Raw genomic sequence first — 20837 nt, forward strand, 5'->3', positions numbered from 1 at the left:
AGCCGCGTGGGCACCGGAGCCTGTCTGTGGGGAGCCTCCCCAGACAGAGACGCCCCTGCGGGGGGGTTGCTCTGGGGGGGTGCACGGACAGACTCCTGGGAAGCAGGGACCCCGGGATGCCCCTGTGCCCCTCAACAGCCCTCCCCATAGAAACCCTCTTCCCTCCCTAGTTACTACCCCACACTGCCCTGCCCCCGCTGTTTCTGTGACCCCCCCACTTCTGGGCGCTGCTCCCCACGCACTCGCTTGTGCCCCCTACAGGGTGTGGCCCATACCAGCGGGTCGGAGTCCAAGGAGCTGGGCGTGGTGTCTTTGACAGTCCGCTCCTCCGGCGGGGAGGCTGTGCTGTGGGGCCCCATGCTGGGTGGGGGCAGGTGGTACAGCTTCGACTGGTCCTGCTGTGCCGAGGGCCAGGGCAGCGTGTCCCGGACCCACTCCACGGGGTCTTCCCAGGCTGCCTTCCGGCCGTGGACCTGGCGGGAGGGAGACAGCCTGCATGAGGGGCCAGTGGGGAGGGGTGCAGCTCTGTCCCGGGGACGGACCGTGCGGCTCAGAACAGGGTTAGTGCAGCCCCGCCGGTGCCCCTCACTCCCCATCCCTGTCCCCCCAGCCCCGCCGGTGCCCCTCGCTCCCCATCCCTGTCCCCCCAGCCCCGCCGGTGCCCCTCGCTCCCCATCCCTGTCCCCCCAGCCCCGCCGGTGCCCCTCGCTCCCCATCCCTGTCCCCCCAGCCCCGCCGGCGCCCCTCGCTCCCCCTCCCTGCAGCCCCTGTCCCCCCCAGCCCCGCCGGTGCCCCTCGCTCCCCCTCTCTGCAGCCCCTGTCCCCCCCAGCCCCGCCGGTGCCCCTCGCTCCCCCTCCCTGCAGCCCCTGTCCCCCCCAGCCCCGCCGGTGCCCCTCGCTCCCCCTCTCTGCAGCCCCTGTCCCCCCCAGCCCCGCCGGTGCCCCTCGCTCCCCCTCTCTGCAGCCCCTGTCCCCCCTAGCCCCGCCGGGGTCCCTCGCTCCCCCTCCCTGCAGCCCCTGTCCCCCCTAGCCCCGCCGGCGCCCCTCGCTCCCCCTCCCTGCAGCCCCTGCCCCTCCAGCCCCGCCGGTGCCCCTCACCCCTTGCCCCAGCCCTGCCGGTGTCCCTCACTCCCCCTCCCTGCAGCCCCTACCCCCCCAGCCCCACCGGTGCCCCTCACCCCTTGCCCCAGTCTTGCCGGTGCCCCTCACTCCCGACCCACAGCCGCTGCCCCCCCAACCCCCCTATCTCTGACCCTCAACGGAGCTGGCCAATCTCCTGGCTGTGGGGCGGCTCAGGGCAATTCCTGTGATCCCAGACCCCCCACAAGGGCGGGGGTGTTGGAGCCCTGGGTCTGCTCAGCCCACGCTTGGCCAGATGGGGCGTTGGCTGGTACCTTTATCCCATCCTTTGCCCCCTCCTGCAGGTAGGGGATGATGGAGTTATTCCACAGGTCAATGAACCAGGTCCGGAAATCCTCAATCCCGATGGGGCAGGACAGGAAGAAGCAGGGACCTGCAGGAGGGCAGGGAACAGAGAGGCCAGTGAGCCGAGCAGACAGTCTCTCTCTCTATAAATAACCCATATAAATAACTATGTCAAGTATCAGAGGGGCAGCCGTGTTAGTCTGAATCTGCAAAAGCGGCAAGGAGTCCTGTGGCACCTTAGGCTGTGTCTAGACTACACGCCTCTGTCGGCAGAGCCATGTAGATTAGACAGATCAGCAAAGGCAAATGAAGCGGCGATTTAAATGATCGCGGCTTCATTTACATTTACATGGCTGCTGCGCTGAGCCGACAAACAGCTGATCAGCTGTTTGTCGGCTCACCGCTAGTCTGGACGTTCCCCCTGTCGACATCAAAGCCCTTTGTCGGCAGCCCCGTTATTCCTCGTGGAATGAAGTTTACCGGGGCTGCCGACAAAGGGCTTTGATGTCGACAGGGGGAACGTCCAGAGTAGCGCGCTGAGCCGACAAACAGCTGATCAGCTGTTTGTCGGCTCAGCGCAGCAGCCATGTAAATGTAAATGAAGCCGCGATCATTTAAATCGCCGCTTCATTTGCCTTTGCTGAACAAACAAATCTACATGCCTCTGCCGACAGAGGCATGTAGTTTAGACGTACCCTTACAGACTAACTGCAGTGTAGGAGCATAAGCTTTCGTGGGCAAGGACCCACTTCGTCAGATGCATGTAGTGGAAATTTCCAGAGGCAGGTATAAATACGCAGGCCAGAATCAGGCTAGAGATGACGAGGTGGATCCAATCAAGGAGGATGAGGCCCACTTCTAGCAGCTGATCTGGAGGTGTGAATTCCAAGAGAGGAGAAGCTGCTTTTGTAGTTAGCGAGCCATTCACAGTCTTTGTTTAATCCAGAGTTGATCGTGTCAAACTTGCAGATGAACTGTAGCTCAGCAGTTTCTCTTTGAAGTCTGGTCCTGAAGTTTTTTTTCTGCAGGATGGCTACCTTTGGATCTGCAATTGTGTGTCCAGAGAGACTGAAGTGTTCCCTACAGGTTTTTGTATGTTGCCATTCCTAATATCTGATTTGTGCCCATTGATTCTTTTACATAGGGACTGTCCAGTTTGGCCGATGTATATAGCAGAGGGGCATTGTTGGCACATGATGGCATATATTACATTAGTAGATGTGCAGGAGAATGAACCAATGACAGTATGGCTGATCTGGTTAGGTCCTGTGACGGTGTTGCTGGTGTATATATGTGGGCAGAGCTGGCACCCAGGTGCCATATAACTATGTTCCTCTCATAACACAAGAACTAGGGGACACCAAATTAAATTCACAGACAGCAGGTTTAAAAACAAACCAAGGGAAATATTTCTTCATGCAGCACACAGTCAACCTGTGGAACTCACTGCCAGTGGATGTTGTGAAGACCAGAACTTTAACAGGGTTCAAAAAAAGAACTACATGAATTCATGGAAGTTAGGTCCATCAATACTTATTAGGCAGGATGGGCAGGAATGCTGTCCCTAGCCTCTGTTCGTCAGAGGCTGGAAATGGGTGACAGCGGTGGGATCATCTGATGATTCCCTGTTGTGTTCCCTCCCTCTGGGGCACCTGGCATTGGCCGCTGTGGGCAGACAGGACACTGGGCTAGATGGACCTTTGGTCTGACCCAGTCCGGCCGGTCTTATATTAGTGACCCAGGGAACAGTGCAAAAAAATCACCCACCCACAAATGCCAAGAATATCTGGATTGTGCCGGGATGGAAGGGGGCTGCTTTCCCAAGGCTCTTCAATATTTCCCAGGACTTTAGGATTTTTAAAATGATCAAAATCCTAATTAAAAAGTGGGCTCTTGGAATCTCTGGGGCGCCCCAACCCTAGTTGCAGTTGACGAGTTGTTGTAATAACGGTTTCTGGTACCGATCTTGATAAAAAGGGCAACAGGAAATCCCCCCCACACAAAGTGCCAGGATTTTTGTGAAAAATGTTTGTTTTGAGGAGGGAAAAGGCCATTTCTCAAGGAAAAAACCAGCTTGGAAGGTCAAAAAAAAACCCCCAAAAACGTGTCTCGGCACGGTCTTAGTTCTCATCCTAGCTAGGCTCTGAATCCCCGCCCACCTCACCGCCTCGGACTCGGTCATGTGACTCTCAGAAGTCTGCCTCTGAAGGCGGGACTTCCTCCTGGAGCCGAGCCAACCAATCAAGCGAGAGCAGGGGGCTGGCATTGCTGCCTGTTTCCATGTCAGTGGTCGGTTTGCCAGTGACCCAGTAGGCAGCCAATGGGAGTTGAGTAGAGGCTAGAAAAAGCAAAGCATTTAGTCCCACCCCTTCCTGTAGGCTCCTCCCCTCTGGGACAGGTAAGACCAGTGGCAGAGAAACCACCTGTTAGGGGAGCTCCACGATAATCCCGAGTCTGCTCTGTGCCCTGTCTCCACCCTAAGGATGCTAAGGACTAGTCGATTCCCACGGCCCCCACCCCGCCTGCCTTGCTGCTCTATCAGATAGAGGCAGCAAAGGGGGGAGGGTACTTCAAAGTGGCAGAGTTGCACAGCTGAGCCGGGGATCAGCTGTGCGGCACTGCCCCTTTGAAACGCCGAGGTGGTGTTTTAAAGGGGCAGCGCAGCATGGAGCCCAGGGTCCATGGGGGACTGAGTCCCCTGCTGGCCCCGGGCTCCAGGCTGCACTGGGGACTCTTGTGCATTTCAAAGCAGGCACCCGCTTGAAAGCAGGGATGTCCCTGGGCTGCGCGCGGAGTTTCGCATCCCTCCTTTGACATGTTCGAGAGCCCCCGCTGGAGGAATGCGGAAGGGCCTATCGACTAGTCGAGCAGCCAATGGAAATTCCATCGACTAGTCGAGGAGCGAGGTAAGCGCTAGTTAACATCCTTACTCCGCCCAGGCCTGCCGGCCGCCCCCCACTCACCAATGAGGAAGTCCGAGGTGCTGTGCTTCTCCAGGAAGGTGTGCAGGTGGTACCACAGCTTGGGCACCCAGTCCAGCACCCGCAGCAGCTCCACCCGGTTGGCATTGACGTCGCTGTCTGACTCGAGCAGCTTCCGGCGCAGGTAGCGGACCAAGAAGCCGTTGGCCGGCTCCACGTTGTTCGAAAACGTCAGCATCCTGGGTGGACAGGGAGCGCTTACCTCCTGGCACAACGATACACGCCCCCCCCCGCCTCCTCGCGCATCGCCTGCTCCCCAGGCATGTCCCACCCACACCTCTGGGCCCGCCCCAGCTCCCAGGGACCCCCAGGCACTGTAGACCCATCCCAGGGACCCCCCCAGGCAATGTACCCACCCACCCCAGCTCCCAGGGCGCCCCCCCTGCACTGTACCCCCCCCAGCTCCCAGGCACTGTACCCCCTGTCCTAGAGACTCCCCCAGACAATATACCCACCTGCCTCAGCTCCCAGGGCACCCCCCCGTATTGTGCCCCCCCCAGCTCCCAGGGACCCCCAGGCACTGTACCCCTGTCCCAAAGACACCCCCCTGAGCAATGTACCCCCCGCCCCAGCTCCCACGGCACCCCCCCTGCACTGTACCCCCCCCCCCGCCTAGCTCTCAGTGCCCCCCTGGGCACTATACCCACCAGCCCCAGTTCCCAGGGCCCCCCCAGGCACTGTAGCCTGGGCACCAGCCCCACCATGCCCCTACACCCCCAGCGGCCTCTACAAATTGAACCCCAAGTATCAGCCACGGGCCCCCCGCACTTCTCAGGGCGCTGCACCCCCAGAGCTTCCTGGAGTCACTTCACGTGCTACAATCCGGCCGTGTGGGGTCCCAGTGCACCCCCAGAGCCTGCCCCGGGGTCGGTCTGTTCCCCTGGCCTGCAGGAGCAGGATGGGGCCTGTGCCACATCCCAGCACACAGCATCACCCCCCTCCGCAGCAGCTTGAGGCTGGGCGGGGCAGCCAGAGGTGGCACCCGCAGGGGACGGAGTCAGGCCCAGGGCAGGCAGCGGAGAAGGGAGCAGCCGCTCTGTGGGGGCCCGCAGGGGAATCTCGACCCCGATACCTGAAGCTGAGGTGCAGGCCGTGGTTCGGGGTCATCTTCACGGGCTGGTTGGTCGTCCCGATGATGTAGGGGCTGGGGGAAGAGACAGGGGCCATGGAACTCTGCTCCCTGCCTTGCTGCCCGCTGGGCCCGGCCTGGGGCGGGGGCAGGGGCAACGGTCCCACTGACTCCCCTTGCAGGCGGGAGGAGAGACAGGCCTGTGCCCCCCCATCCTGTGGGCCCAGAAAACACTGCCCAGCCCCCTCCCACCCCGTAGGAGACTCGGGTGGGATGCTGGCTCTGGGCTTGTCCTGTCTAGGAGAGGAGGCCCCCAGCTGAGACCCCGCTGGGCGCTCACGGGGAGGGGGCTGCGGCAGGGTTGGGGGCTCGGCCACCATTGGTGCAGCAGGCAAGGGGCGGGGCCGGCAAGGGGCGGGGCCGGCAAGGGGCGGGGCTCTCTCACCATTTGTGGTACTTGCAGGTGAGGGCTCCGTTGACAAGCTCGCTGATGGAGCCGGCCTCGCTGAGGTCATCGAGGAGGATGACCAATGGCACGTCCCCGATGCCCGTCTCCCGGTCGATCTGATTGGCCAGGTTGGAGAGGTACAGCTGCAGGTCCTGGGATGGAAGAGCAGGACTAAATGGCCCGTCCCAGCAGGGAGCGAGGGGCTGGGGCAGGGGGGCCGTGGGATGGGGCAGAAGAGCACGGAGAGCAGGGGGGACTGAGGGGTGCAGCAGGGCTGGGGGGGCAGGGCTGTGGGTGGGACTGAGGGGCGCGGCAGGGCGGGGGGGGGGGCATGGCTGGCTGGGCTGCGGGTGGGACCGAGGGGCGCGGTGGAGTGGGGGGAGCCGGGGCCGGCGCCCGGAGCGCTCACCTTGCAGGACTGCTGGTGCATGTGGAAGGTGTTGACGACGCCCTCGGTGACCTCGCGGCCCGAGCGCTCCACCAGGTACTCGGCCAGCCGGTTGGTCAGGTAGGTCTTGCCCGTGCCGCTGGGCCCCGAGAGGATGAGGCGCCGGTGCTTGAGCAGGAGGCTGATGTAGTGCTGCATCATGGGCTTGGGGATGAGCGTCTCGAACACCAGGCTGTCCACGCACTTCTCCTTCAGGCCTGGGGGGGCGGGCAGGGTCAGCGCGACCGGCCACAGCCCTTCTACCGGGGCCCTGAGGGCCCCACATGCCCTGCTGTGGCCCAGTCCAGCCCTTCCCACCCAGGGCCTGCTACAGGAAGAAGGCAGTGGGGGAAGAGATGGGGCCCGGTGCCCCAGCCGGCCCCTCGGCCCCACTCCTCCTTGGGCAAACCGTGGCCCCCAGCGCTAAGGCCAGACCCTGCCTGGGGGGTGCTGGCTCTCCCCAGCCAATACTGGCCTTTGAGCACCACGGCAATGCTGGTCACGCCCCTCCGGCAGGGAGGCAGCTCCGGGGGCTCCGTGTCCAGCACTCTCTTCACGTGGCTGATGCTGTAGCCGTGGACGGACTCGGTGCTCAGCCCCAGCGTGGCGGCGGGATCCATCTTGGTGACGTAGTCCTGGCAGAGAGGGGCAGCGCCGGCGCTGAGCTCCCTGGGCTCCCGGCTGGTGCCCCTCAGCCCTGACCCAGAGCCCCCGCACCCGCCCAGCGCAACCAGACCTAGCCTGGGCGTGGCCCTCCCACGGCAGCGCCAGGGCACCCCGCTGGGCTGGCGCGAGACTCCTCCTTGGCACGGGGCAGGTCCAGCGCTGGCCGTTTGGGGGCCACTGGCCAGGGTGGAGCTGGGCCCTAGCAGTACCACGGCAGGCACCTTGCTCCGTGGGCGGAGCGCTGCCCGAGAGATGCCCACGCCGCCCGGCTGGCCGGAACGGACCCCCAATCCCCACGACTCGCTAAGCATCCGCTCCCTGCTCCCACCGATCCAGCCCGGGAGCTTCCCGGCTCCCTCCCCTGGCTCGGAGCAGCAAGAGCAGGTAGGGCGGTGGGGCGGGGCAGGGCGGGCTCCCTGGCACTGCAAACCTCCATCCCTGTGAGCGTGGAGGGGGGAGCCGGGTGTGTCTGCGTCCGTACCTTGAACACCTGGCAGACGACTTCGTCCAGCGTCTTCCAATCCACCTTCCCGCTCACCTTGCTGCAGCCCAGGAAGAATTCCTGCTGCTTTAAGTCCTGGGAGCCAAAAGCGACCACGGCGTAAGCCGGGCTGGGACCCCCGCAGTGGGCCCCGTCCCCGCCAGCCACGGGACACCCCCCTTCCTTCTGCGGGCCCTGGGACACCCCTCCCCCCCGGCGGGCCCCGTCCCCACCAGCCACGGGACACCCCCCTTCCTTCCGCGGGCCCCATCCCCGCCAGCCACGGGACACCCCCCTTCCTCCTGCGGGCCCCATCCCCGCCAGCCACGGGACACCCCCCTTCCTCCTGCGGGCCCCGTCCCCGCCAGCCACGGGACACCCCCTTCCTCCTGCGGGCCCCGTCCCCGCCAGCCACGGGACACCCCTCCCCTCCCAAAGGCTCCATTTCCGCCAGCCACGGGACACCCCTCTCCTCCTGGAGGCCCCGTCCCCGCCAGCCACGAGACATGCCCCCCTTTCCTGGCGGGCCCCATCCACCTGCCCCAGCCAGGGTGCCCCGGGGGTCCTTACCCCCTTGATGATGTGCTGGGGTGGCATGCGCACCACGATCCGCAGCGTCACCTCATCCTTCTGGGCACCAGCCGCGTCCATCGGCGACAGGTCTGGGCAGGGAGCGGCAGAGTCAGCCCCGCCCGCTGCAGGGAGCTAGCCCTGCCATCAGCCTTTTGCCTGCCCCTACGTCCACAGCCCTGGGGACTCCGGCTGACCCCAGCCGCAGCAGAGCCCCTCCAGCGAGGCAGCCGGCCCAGGAGCGGGTTGCTGCGCCGGGCTGTGCTTGTGGCATGGAGGCCCCGTCCCCAACGCCCCCGGCTCTCCCCCGTACCTGTATCTGCCAAGCCGGGGCTGAAGGAGTGAGCCAGGGCGAGGCCCAGCGAGCGCCGTGGGGAGGAGGCAGCCGACGTGCCCCTGACGTGCCCGGGGATGGAGCCCGGCACCGACGAAGGCCCCGGGGCCACCTTGAGCCGGTCGTTCTCGGCTTTCAGGAGATCCACCTCCAGCTGCGGGGAAGGCCGGGGTTAGCGCGCAGGGATCCGAGCCCTTCGGCTCCAAGCACCCCATCCCGTGCTGTAGGGTGGTTGAGCCCCAGTGCCATGAGAACTGCCGTGCTGCCAGACGGAGCGGAGCCCCGCCCCCGCCGGCACCAGCCCCGCCCCCGCCGGCACCAGCCCCGCCCCCGCCGGCACCAGCCCCGCCCCCATCAAAAGCTATAGCCACCCCGAGTGCTCAGTGCGCCCACTCCCAGCGCAGACGGGGGAGGGCGGCCTCCCCGAGCCACGTGCCCCACCAGGCAGACGGCTGGGATGACCGGCAGAGGCAGGCCAGGAGGAAGAGGCCAGGGCCGGCGCGCCAGGCCCCTCTGTGGTGGCTCCGTGGCCCGCGGCGGGGCCCTCACCTGCATGTTGTGCATGGTCTCGCGCAGCTGGTCCAGCTGGTGGGCGGAGTTCAGAGCCTCCAGCCGGATGTCGGTCAGTTTCATCTCCTTCTCCCACAGCTCTGAGCGCAGCTCCGAGACCTCCTTCTTCTCCGGCTCCTCCTCCTCCTCCTCCTCGTTGGCCTGGAAGAGCCTGCACCCCGGAGGGGGAGGCGAGGGACAGTCAGTTCCGCTGGGTGGGGCTGGCACGAGGGGCGACCCTGGTTTCTCCCCAGAGCCCACTGCAGGGTCCAGGCAGCAGCCAGGGACTGGTCCTGCCTTAGGCAGGGGGCTGGACCTGATGACCCCCTGAGGTCTCTTCCAGCTCTATGGTGGCCCCGTGCCCACTCGACAGCAGGGACAGCCAAGCGGGCTCCTCCACCCCCCGCCAGCAATCCAGCAGGAGCAGCAGCGCCGGCTAAGGACACTGAACCCCCAGGGCCGGAGCCCGCCCTTACTCGGTGGCGTCGATGCCCACGGAGGAGGAGTTGGAGGACTTGATGGAGGGCGAGGCGGTCTCTGCGGAGCCGTGCTGCAGCTTGGGGGAGGACGGGGCGGAGGAGTCGGGGGTGGCGATCTCCTCGATGTCCGAGTAGGAGGAGGCCGACTTGGGGCCCTTCTTGATGCTGAAGGCCTTGTTGAACGAGCTCCGGAGCTGCAGGAGAGAGGCATGGGGCCCGGAAGGGTTAAACCTCGCATCACCCCAGCTCGGACACCAGACGCTGCCCCCATCCCGACCCCGGCTCCGGCCAGCGGCACTCTCGGCTCCGGGACCGATGCCACAGCCACCAGGGCAGGGAGAGCTCGGTCTTGGGTTCTCCCCCAGCCCTTCCGCTGGATGTCCCTGGACCTGCCAGCGCATACGGCGACTGCTCCACCCGCCCTCCCCGGAAGCGCACTGTGGGGCTGGCCCTAGGGCAGGCCGACCAGGCGGTATGGGGCAGCCCTTTGCGCCTGGGTAGAACGCAGGAGTCACTCCACCTTGCCCAGCACCCGACCCCAGGCCCGCGGTTAGCAGCGTTCGGTCCTGCCGCCGCGGCCTCCTCTGGCTACTCCTCCCCACCAGGGGCGAGGGGACTCTACCCCTCAGGGCCAGCTGCACATACTGGGGTCCCTCCGGACCTAAGTGCCACGGCAGGATGCCCCCCATGCTCCGGCATCCATCGCTGCTGCTGCTCAGACCCCCACCTCCCTTGCTGCTTCAGACCTCAGCTGCAGCAAAATCAACAGGAGGGAGGAGCCTGAAGAGCTGTGCGGATGGGGGTCCGGGTACCGCACATGGTGCCGTAACCCCAGATGGAGGAACCCTGCCGGCGAGTGGCTTTCGGGAAAAACCCACGGCAGCCTCTTGGCTCCGCCCCCGCGCCCAGCCCCACACGGAGCCCATGGCACCGCCCCTGAACCCAGCCGGGAGAGGGGGCGATGGATGCAAAGCAAGCTCAGCCCTGCACCTTCGAAACCCTGCTACCAAGAAGGAGAAAAGCCGGGAAGCCACCCCCTCTCCACGGGCAGGTCCCTCCGCGCACCGCGACCCGGGGGCACGACCAAGCAAGGAGCAGCAGAGGCAAGCGCGGCGCTCGCCAGGCGGGGCGGTGCCCGGTGCTGGAGGCCCGTCTGCGTTGCGCTCCAGGGGCAGCGGGGCCAGGTCCCACGGGCAGGCCCTGGCAGCGGGGGCGGATACGTTCCCTGCGGGCCAGCTCCTCCGTACCAGGAGGCGTCCCGGGACACGCCCAGCCCTACTGGGACCCTGCGGGTTTAGGGGTGTCCCACCACGGGAGACCTTGGCCCAGCCCTCCTTTGGGCACTCGGATATGAAGGAGCCGTGAGATCCAAACCCACTTCTGGGGCCCCCTCCCTGCGGTGGGAGGGCAGCGTGGGCTAGTGGGGAGAGCGCTGTGCTTGCGGGGGGAGGGAGCGCGGTCTCCACCCTTCCGCCCTACGGGAGGCCCAGCGGGCTGGTGACTGCGCAGGCTGCCTGCCCTGGGACAGCTGCCAACAGCCGGGGTGCAGACGGGAGATCAGCCTTGGGCCCCTGATGCAAGATGCCCCAGCCCAGTGTTCTTTGGGAAACTCATTACCAGCCAATCACCGTCCCCGAGCTACGCCCGCGGAAGAGGATTGGCTGCCGAGGGCTGGAGCTGCCCCTCTCCGAAGGGGCTGGCCCGGGTGGCCTGTTCCACTGCGCAGGGGCAGGGGACAGCCTGGCCGGGACACGGCACGGTGGTGGGCGTGGGCCGTCCCACTCCCCTAGAGCCCAGCGTGGCTGTGCCGTGCCGGGCAGCGGGTGTAAGGGCCAGAGAGCACAGCCCTGGTCCCTGCAGGCGAGTCTGTTCGGCCAGGCCAGGCGGGTGACGAGCACACGTCCTCTGCTCTGATGCCCAGCGCCCCCTCCTGCAAGGCTCACACCCATCCCGCTGGACTCAAGGGAGCTGCTCCTGCGGGGGACCCAACCCAAGTGCCTGGAACCCCGCCCCAGACGGCGAGGGCTGAGAGGGGTCGCGGGGCTGAGAGGGCTCGCGGCCCGGGCCCAGCGCTGCAAGAGCCTCCCTAGCAAGGAGAGCAGGGTGCTAAGCCGGGACAGGCCCGATGGGCATGCGGGAAGGAGCATGCAGCATGCACACAGCGGGGCGTACGACACAGACACCGACCGACCGGGGCGCGGGTGGGGAGGTGACTGAAATGGGGGTGCCGGCTGCCTCCCTTGCGGTGCCACCCCAACCCCAGACCTCATCCGCACAGGGCGCGGCTTTCACAAGGACTGCAGAGCGCCAGCCCGCCCCCCTCCGGGCATGTCACGGGACTGGTGGTCGGCCTGCTGCCCTTTGGGCCCTGGCTCTGCAGCGCGCCTGACAGACGTGTGTGGGCCAGGCCCTTCCTGGGAAGTGCAGGACTTGTCTGCTCCCCTCAGAGCCAATGCAAAGCTGGGCACTTGCACAGCCGGGTTGGGCCAGCAGCCAGGGCTGGCGGGCGAGGCAGGGCGGACAACCTGGCTGGGGGGGAGGCTGCCTGCCGAAAATGTGGCATTTTGGAGGGGAGGAAATCAGAAGTCTGGGACTGAAATATTTCGACTCTGAAATGCTGCCTCATGCGCCTCCGCCCTTCGTGGCCTGGGAGCCCCAGCTGGACTACAAGCCCCATGATGCATGGTCTCTGGCTACACAGCTGCTGATCCACTCCGCCCCCACCCGCCCAGGGCTCCTGGAGCCAGTGAACTGTTCTGAAGCTCCAGGAGGGCAGGGGAGGCGATGGGGCAGGAAGAGGAGGGGCGAAGGGTGTCAGATGTCCGGGGATTTAAAGGCGCAGGTGACTTTTTTTTTTTTTTTTTTGCTCACCCAATTTTCCCCCCCCCCCGACACGTTTTGTATATTTTTTTAAAGTATCTGGCAACCCTAGGCGGGGCAGGAACCAGGGCTTGAGGGGAAATGGAGGCAGTGAAGGGGCGTAGCTGGGGTGGGAGGAAGTGAAGTGGGGCTTAGGGCGGAGGTGGGGGTGTCCAGCGTCCCCCAGCTGACGGGGACGTAGATGCCTATATCTCGCTTTGCATTGTGGCAACTGCGTGGCCGCAGTGCATCATGGGAGATGTAGTTCGACTGGCGGGTTGGGGGCTCCCTTAAATACAGCACAGTCTCTGCGGGCTCTTTCCCAGGATTGGGGGGCTGGGCTGTGCAACATGTACCTGGCTCCCACTGCGCGTTGCAGCTCCCGCCAAGGACGGCCTTTGCCCTCCCCGGAGCCAGTCAGCCCACGGAGAGATGGGGGACTCTACCCTGACTTAGGGCCTGAACTTGCGGCCTGCACAAATCTGTGACTATGGGGTACAGGACACTGAGCAGGCTGCAATGCAAGCCTGGCACCAGAGCGGATCGTGACCTGCCTGCAGCCCCCGAGGATCGGGCCCCACCCACAGGGTCTCCCCCAGAGGATCGGGTCTCCCCCAGAGGATCGGGCCCCACCCACAGGGTCTCCTCGCTCCCCCCCAGGCTCCTTTGGAGTGGAGCACACGAAGGGCTCAGAGAACCGCGTCCTCCCGTCCTGTTGCCTGCCAGCTCAGTGAGCGCGCGGGGAACACGCCCAGGACTCGGGGTTGGTGCTACCTGTACGAGGTCCGCAGAGGCCTGGAAGGGCAGGTAGTTTCGGGGACGGGAGGGAGCGTTTCTGGGGTGTTCCTGGCCTGGCCAGCGGCAGCAGAAGGCCTCCCACAGGGGCCGACCCGGGTTCAGGACGCTTGGGCTCCCTCGGGACTCGCGTCACCCCGAGGAGGCCGGCCCGCAGCGTGACTAGCCAGCGGGGGTGCCTGCTTTGCAGGGCTCCCGGTTCGGACTCGGCAGGCTGACTTCCTGCATTTCCCCGGCTAGAGAGCCTGGCCCAGACACTGCTGCCCTCAGCCCCACGGCTCATGGCCGAGACATTCTGCCTCTCTGAGGAGCAGGCCCAAAGGCAAATTCAGGTACCAAGTTTCCAGGGCCTCCTGGGACAATGCAGGCCCACGAGCCCACCTCCCCTTGGCCAGAGCCCGCTGGGCGCTGAGGAGCGAGCCTGAGCCAGCCTGCGCGGCGCAGGACCATGGTCCCAGGTGGATGGATGGAATGCTTGGGTTCATGAGCATCGCCCTGGGCGGGGGGCAGAACACGGGGGACGAGGGGGCGGAGGGAAAGGCATGAGACTTACCTCATACACCTAGAAAAAAAGGGTTGGGGTCAGCGTGGGGGGGAGAAAGAACAAAACAAAGCAAGAGACTTAATCACACGCTCAGCCCAGAGCTCTGCCTGCACCCCGCTGCTGGAGCCAGAGCACGGCTGGGCCCCCCCCCCCCCGACCAGGCCAGCCCTTCCCTGCTACCTGAGCGACCCCCGTGGGGAGTCCTGGCACGGGGGGCTGCCAGGCTAGTCCCTGCCCTGGCCAAGCGCACCCCTCCAGGCTGCTCCAGTGGGGGATGGAGGGGAAGGGAGACCAGGTCAGGATGGGGCACAATTACTGGAACAGGGCGGAGAGCTCCTTGGGTGGGCTGGGAGCTTTGCCCAGCCAGCAGCTTGGCCCTGAGATCCGGAGCCAGCAGAGCACTTCCGAGAGGCAGGCCCGGCATGCGGTGCCCCCCCGGGGCAGGCAGCGAGGTGCTGACCTGGGGCCCCAAGGACCCAGCCCCCGCCGCAGGGGCATCCTGTGCGCTAGGAGCGCCGCGCCCTGGCCAGCCCCTGCCGCGAGCTCCCCCCGCCGACCTACCCAGCTCTTCTTCTTCTTCTTCTTGGCGTCGGCATCCTTGCCGCTGCCGATGCTGGAGTGGCTGGTGATGCTGTTGAGGCTGGAGATGCTGTCGGAGGAGTTCTGCCTCTTGATGCGCAGCTCTGGGGCCCGCGGGGAGACGACAGAGAGAGGCTGAGACCCTGCGGGCTGGCAGAGAGCCCCCTGCACCATCCACCCTGCTCTGCTCCCCGGCGGAGAGCGTTCTCCATAGCGCTTCCCTGGACTTCGCTTCCCGCTCGGCTAGTGCCGCTGGAGGGGCCTCATCTTCCCCTCGGGCAGGTCTGTGCTCCGAGACAGTTTCCCCCATCCCACCTCACCTGGGTCTAGAGCATTCTTTTTAATTTGGGGGGGTAGAGGGGAAGGACCAGACTGCCACGGTGGGGAATGAGGGCAGCACACAAGCCAAGCTATTGGTTCAGGCTCTCGGCAGACTCAGGCAGGCAGATCTGCGTCAGTTACACTTGGCTCCGGCTTTTAAAGCACCAGAGGAGCTAGAAACACACGTGGGACGAGAGCTGCGATTCCTGCAGCAAAGGGCCTGGGTTCCCTGGAAAGTCCTGCCCCCAGGCTGTACGAGTTAGACGCGGCGCTTCAAACGCTCAGCCCCAGAACCTGGGGGAGAGTTCCCCGGTTATTTTGGCGCTGGGCTGCCACAGGAATCCAAGGGGGCTCAGCCCCCTCAGCGCACTGCAAGTCCTGGCTTTGGTGTTGCCATTTACACCCTCTGTAACTGACAAGCCCCTCTTGGTCCAGCATCTCGCTGCCACAGGAGATGCTGGCAGACCACACCGGGTGCTCGGGTTGCAGGCCAATGCTCCTCTGGCTCAGTGTGACTCTCTCCTCCCCGGGCTGGAAAGAGGCACGCAGGCATATTGCACCAAGCGCCCGAGGCCCAGGCGAGCGGGATACGGATCCGACACGCGCCAGGGCTCCCCGTGGCTGCAGAGGTGGGAGAGGCTGTTCCACGCTGGGGCAGGAGAGTTCTCCCTTGGAGAAAACACAAGGCAGAACCTCTCCTTTCTTCCCTGGCCCGGGGCGGCTCTGGATACCCTGCCGGGAGGAGCACGTAGCCCAGGGGCCAGATTACAGGCCTGGCGCTGGCCCCGCAGCAGCCCGGCCCCTGGCTCACCTTTGGGCGTGATGTCAGTCCCGTTCAGAGCCCCTTGGATCACAGCTTGGGCCTCTGAGTTCTTCTTCTTCAGGAAGTCAATGGTCTCCCGCAGGTCCAGCAGCTCCGTGTCCTGGCGGAAGCAGCACACGATGGATACCCCTTTGCCGGAGATCCCGGGACCCCTCGCCTATCGCGAACCTCTGCGCGCAGCAAGCACCTCTCCCCCAGCCAGGACACATGCCAGCGCCTTGCTGAGGGCCCGGCGGCTACCAGCCCCAGGGCTCATAGCCAGCATCCTGCAGGGTGCCCAAGGGGAAAGGCAGGTCCTGTCACTGCCCGGGATGACAGCAGGGCAGCCCACGGCCCGGGCTGGCCCAGAGCCAGGGACCCAAGAGGAGAAGGCCAGGCCCAGCAGGGACGAGTGAGGGTGTTACGTGTGGGGACAGATGTGGTCTCCAGTCGGCCCCCAGGACACGAGCTCCCCCAGGATCAGCCCGAGGCACAGCCAGGCTCTGGTGAGGACATAACAGGCTCTGTCCCCAGGAACATCAGAACGGCCAGGCTGGGTCAGACCAAAGGTCCATCCAGCCCGGTGTCCTGTCTGCCCACTGTGGGCAGTGCCAGGTGTCCCAGAGGGAATGACCAGAAGAGGGACTCATCACGTGACCCCCCCCATGTCACACCATCCCTGCCCACCGTGGCTAACAGCTATTAATGGACCGAACCTCCATGAATGTATCTAGTGCTTTTTTGAACCCTGTTGAAAGCCAGGACTTTACAACATCCTCTGGCAAGGAGTTCCACAGGTTAACTATCCATTGAGTGGAAAAATACTTCCTTTTGTTCTTTGTAAACCTGCTGCCTATTCATTTCATTTGGTGACCCCCAAGTCTTGTGTTATGAGAATAAATAGCATTTCTTTATTTACTTTCACCACACTGGGCATAATTTTATAAACCTCTATCGTATCCCCTCTTTGTCTCCTCTTTTCTAAGCTGAAAAGTCCCAGTCTTTCTAATCTCGCCTCATATGGAAGCCGTTTCATATCCATAAGAGGTTTTCCCATCAACCGCAGCTGTTTCTAGTAGGCTGGCTGGGGCACTGTGGTGCGCGGGCCTGCTCCTGAACCAAGTGCCAGCGGGCCCATGGGGTGGGTGCTCTTTGGGGAGATGAGATTCCCAGGGAGCTGACTGCAGTGTTCCCTGGAAGCAGTGGGCTTGGGCGGCCACCCAGGAGAGACTGAAATGGCACCCAGCTGATTAGCAGAGCTCCCCCAGCTGGCAGCATGTGTTTCTAGAGGTGGTGCACAAATGCACAACTTGGTGCGCAGAACAAAATTTATTCCACCCATGGATAGAAAAAGTTAGAGGGAACACTGGCTGACAGTGCCAAGGTCTATCCCCCAGCCCTGCAGCTTGGGGGGTGCCAACACCTGCTGCCCGGCGCCCCGCCAGCTGCCCAGCTCTCCCTGCGCAGCACCCACCTTCTCTTCCGCTGTCTCCGCCAGCTGGCGCAGCCGGGACGTCATGTTCACCAGGCTCTGCTCGAAGGCCGCCACGAGGTTTGCCTGAAAGGTAACAGGAGAGGGCGTTGCGCTCAGAGCACGGCGGGGAGCCCAGCCGCCGGGGGAGCCCCCAGCCGGCCCCACAAGTGCCCATGTGGGGGAGCAGGCATGCGGCATCCCCCACCACCTCCCAGCACACTGCTTTGCTGCCTGCCCTGCCCAGAGCCCTGGCACGCCCAGCGCACAGAGCGGCCGCAGAGCCGTAGTGGGGAGGAGGCTCCCCCAGCAAAGGGGGCCGGGCGCGGAGGGAACGCAGACCCACCGAGTCTAGGGGAGGTGCCATGGCCGGGGTGGGGAGGTGCCTGAGCACGTGGCCCTTGTGGGAGGGTGCCCCTAGGCTGCGTGGGGCTGGGAGGCTTCACAGCTCGGTGCCCGCCCTGGGGCTGGCTGCTCTGACCCCTGCGGTCCTGACCCCACAGGCCAGAGCAGCTGCGCTCGGAGCCCCCCTGCCACCCGGTGTGTGGAGCCTTCCCGGGCTGGCGTCCTGTGTGCAGCGAGTAAGGCAGGGGCGTGCCCGGCGCCTGGTGCGACCCCCCACCCAAAGCAGAGCAGGGAGGGCTGTCGTAATGGGCACCTTCCTGGCCCCCACTGCACTGCTCCCGATCCATCTCCTCTGCCTCCCTCCTCCGGCTCCTGTCCCTGCGGCCTGGCCTCTGCATCTCAGCCCTGCCTGCCCCCTCCGCCACGGCCCTGCGCCCGGGCACCCTGGGACTGCCCCCATCCCAGGCGACCGGGGCTGGACTCACGTTGGCGGACAGCTGGGACGTGAGGGTTGCCACCTTCTCCTGGGAGGACTCCAGCTCCCGGCGCAGCTTGCGGATTTGCTGGGGGAGAGAGAAGGCAGAAGGAGGGGATCACGGCGGGGCCGGGCGCTCCCCCCCTCGGGGGCCAGGGGCAGGCGGTGGGGGCGAGTGGAGACACGGGGTCTCACCGTACCTCGGACTGCATCCTCTCCTCCGCCTGGCAGAGCGCGGCGCAGCAGGAAGGAGAGACAGACAGAGGCCAGCGTTAGGGGGGGGGGGGGGAGTGAGGGGCAGACAGCTAGAGGCTGGGGCTCAGAGACGTGCACAGAACGGAAACCCCCCCGGGGCTCCTCCCACAAGGCCGCCCAGCCAGCAGCTCGCCCCGCCCACCTCCGTAAGGCCCGTGGGCGCGCCACCCCCCCCCGGACATGCAGAGAGCGGGGGACGGGCGGGGGGAGCTCTTACTGAGGAGTAGGTAGAGGACGCGCTGGAGGCCAGGGACAGCACCGATCCGTGAACTGCAACAGAACAAACAGGCCTGAGTCCCAGGGCCCCCCGTGGCACCGGGCAAAGGGGGCGAGCGCCAGCTTTGCCGGAGGGCTCTGTGGGACGCCACAGCCGGGGATGAATGGGGAGGGGAGGGGTAAGGCAGGGGGCAGGTTCCGGGCAGCAGCTGGCCAGCCTGCCTTGGCAAGGTGCCCTTGCCACGGGGCACCGCCCAGCCAAGCTCACGCTGCTGTAGAGACCCCCTGAGCAGGGCCTGCCCACCCTCACGCCCCTCCCCACCCTGCCGAGAGCCGGCTCAGCGTCACCACCCCGTTCTACACATGGGGAAACTGAGGCACGGAGCGGGCCTGGCCCCAGGTGACAGAGAAGCCCAGCCAGGAATGGCTTGACTCCCAGCCCCACGCCTGGCCCGTGGCGGCTCCGTCTCCCTCCAGGCTGAGCCTACGAGATTCGGCCCAAATCCTCCTTCCCTGGCTCGCGTGCGAGGCCCTCGTGCGAGGCCATCAGCAGCGCCATCCCCACAGCAACGTGCCAGGTGGGTCCCAGCAGCGTCCGCATCCGTCTGCTCATCGGGGGGCGCAAGGGCCAGGTTCCCAGCCCCCCCACGGAGAGCCGTGAAGGATCCTCCCCCCAGGAACCTGGCCTTGGGAGCAGCCGCAGCAGCCGTTGCTCACTGGGGGAGAGATGCTTGACCCCTCCGGCTCGCTAGCCAGCAGGAGTGGTCCTACCCTTCCCCCCCGCAGCAGGGGATGTTTGGGTGCCAAGGATCAGAGCACACCGCTGCCCCAGGGCTGCAAGCAGGACACCCGGGGGGTGGGAGGGAGGGAGCCATGCTACCCCAGGTCGGAGACCGGAGCCTCACCGTCGTCCGTGGGGTCCCGGAAGGAGCCCGAGCGGATCATGCCCTTGGGCCGGTCTGCCAGGGAGAGGGTGCTGCCCGTCTGGGAGGTGCTGTAGAGCTCGAAGGCGGAGTCGTGGGTGGGGATGCTGTTGGAGCGGGTGATCCGCGGCGCGGCGGCCGAGGTGGGGCTCACTGCAGGGAGGAGGCAGGGTCAGCAGCGGGCTGGGGCCCAGCGGAGCGAAGCAGCCGGAGGGCGGGGCGCAGAGGGGCCTGAGGCCATGGCGGGTCGGGGGGGGGCGGGGGGAGTGGCGTCCCACACCGGGCTAGCGTCTCAGCTCGGTCAGGATGGCGAGACACGAGCGGACGCATCCCTGCTTGGCCGGCCGGTAACTCCAAGTTTGCCTCCCCCCTCCCTTGCCCTGGGAGTCCCGCTCACCCTCCGCCCCACTGGGGCCAAGTCAGTGCAAGCCTGAGACTCCCCTGCCGGCAGCCCCGGCCTGAGCGACCCCACCGCCTTGGTGCAGCGGCTGCCAGAGAGCAAGCCGAGGGCGGGCGCCAGAGGCCACCAGCTTAGCAGCGTCCTGGCCAGCCGGAGGGGCTGGGGCTGGGGCCGGCACTTGGGGGGTGTTCCCTGCCCCTCGTTTCCATGGGCCAAGCCAGCTCCGCTCGCTGGGGGCACACGGGCCAGGCTGTGCCCCTCGGGCGCTGCAGACGGGCAGAGCGCCAGGGACTCAGCTTTCCATGCGCCGATTTACACCCACAGGGGGTGTGGCCCCAAGGCGGCCACGGGAAACTGACCGATATTGGTAAGCGGGCCTTTCCCGGCCAAGGCCACGGAGAGGGCAGCAGGGGAGGGCAGCTCCGAGGGGTCGTCCGACTCCGGGAGCCCGCCGATCGTGTGGGAGTGTCGCCGCTCCTTGGTCTCCTCTTGGGACTGGAGCTGGTACCTGCCAGGGCGAGGGAGAGATCGGCACGGTGGCACCTCTCGCCCGCTGGCCCCAGCCAGGGCAAGTGCCAAAGGGCCATTGCTCCCGCCAGGGCAAAGCCACGAGGCGACACGGGGCCAGACCGGGTAACTGGGTCCCCAGCTAGTGCCTGGCGCCCACTGGGGCTGGGTCCCCCTCTTGCTCCGCAAGGCTGTGACAAACCCAACGGGGGGGGGGGGGGGGGGGGGTTGCCTGTCTCCGCAGTATCCCACGTTCCAAGGGGGTGGTGTAGCAAGATCACCCCCCCCCCCCCCCGCCTCCAGCCCTGAGGCGCATCCTGCTTCCCGGGAAAGCACACGGAGGCCACACAAGGGCGGTGGTTCCACGTGGCAGCGGAATTCCCGAAGGCCCTGCCTGCTCAGAGGGCAATATTCTGCCCTTGCTCCCAGGGGCTCTGGGCAGTGGGGCTTTCAGGGCAAGGGGCAGGCCTAGCACTAGTCTAGGAAACCCAGGGTCAGTTCCCTGAAGTGTCATAGGGGCCTTGGGCAAGTCCCTTAGCCTCCCGTGGCCACAGGCCCCCAGCGCTAATGGAGGCCTAGTACCCTGCTGCCCGTGGCTGGGAGGCCCCTCAGGGATGGCCGGGGCACTTACCTCAGCCCCTTCTTGGGCAGCGTGTTCCGGTCGCGGCTGGTGCTGGGGACGGAGAGACACACGAGTCACAGTTGGCTGGGGGCGGGGGAGGGGGAGTTGCCGGGATGGGCGTGGGGCAATGCCCAGCCGGGGGGCAGGCCGGGCTGCTGGCTTCCCTGGAAGCAGGTACCAAAGCGGGGGGCAGGACTGGAACCAGCTTCCCCAGGGGGCGGAGGGGACTCTGACCTCACAAAGCTGCTCACACCAAGGCTGCCAGGTGCCCCAAGGGCAGGGTGATGGGGACTG

At 65.7% G+C, this 20837-nt stretch overlaps 1 protein-coding gene across 11 annotated transcripts in view; it reads right to left on the bottom strand.

Moving 5' to 3' along the window:
* Positions 1-20837, bottom strand: part of NAV1 (neuron navigator 1) — a 223035-nt gene that overhangs the window by 6128 nt on the left and 196070 nt on the right. For 9 of the 11 annotated variants that reach the window (XM_075910183.1, XM_075910185.1, XM_075910182.1 and 6 more), the window contains 21 exons: positions 20553-20594; positions 19774-19922; positions 18997-19167; positions 18093-18145; positions 17821-17844; positions 17631-17708; positions 16804-16887; positions 15339-15450; positions 14189-14310; positions 9427-9623; positions 8951-9122; positions 8381-8555; positions 8068-8159; positions 7498-7593; positions 6826-6985; positions 6333-6568; positions 5921-6075; positions 5479-5550; positions 4389-4585; positions 1395-1513; positions 276-473 (listed from right to left, as the gene is read on the bottom strand). In XM_075910183.1, the coding sequence (XP_075766298.1) occupies positions 276-473; positions 1395-1513; positions 4389-4585; positions 5479-5550; positions 5921-6075; positions 6333-6568; positions 6826-6985; positions 7498-7593; positions 8068-8159; positions 8381-8555; positions 8951-9122; positions 9427-9623; positions 14189-14310; positions 15339-15450; positions 16804-16887; positions 17631-17708; positions 17821-17844; positions 18093-18145; positions 18997-19167; positions 19774-19922; positions 20553-20594 (2704 nt within the window). The remainder of the gene's footprint in view (positions 1-275; positions 474-1394; positions 1514-4388; positions 4586-5478; positions 5551-5920; positions 6076-6332; positions 6569-6825; positions 6986-7497; positions 7594-8067; positions 8160-8380; positions 8556-8950; positions 9123-9426; positions 9624-14188; positions 14311-15338; positions 15451-16803; positions 16888-17630; positions 17709-17820; positions 17845-18092; positions 18146-18996; positions 19168-19773; positions 19923-20552; positions 20595-20837) is intronic. The other 2 variants (XM_075910193.1, XM_075910186.1) reach the window with 1 other exon arrangement.

Source organism: Pelodiscus sinensis, chromosome 27 (assembly GCF_049634645.1).
Source record: "Pelodiscus sinensis isolate JC-2024 chromosome 27, ASM4963464v1, whole genome shotgun sequence".
NCBI lineage: Eukaryota > Metazoa > Chordata > Testudines > Trionychidae > Pelodiscus > Pelodiscus sinensis.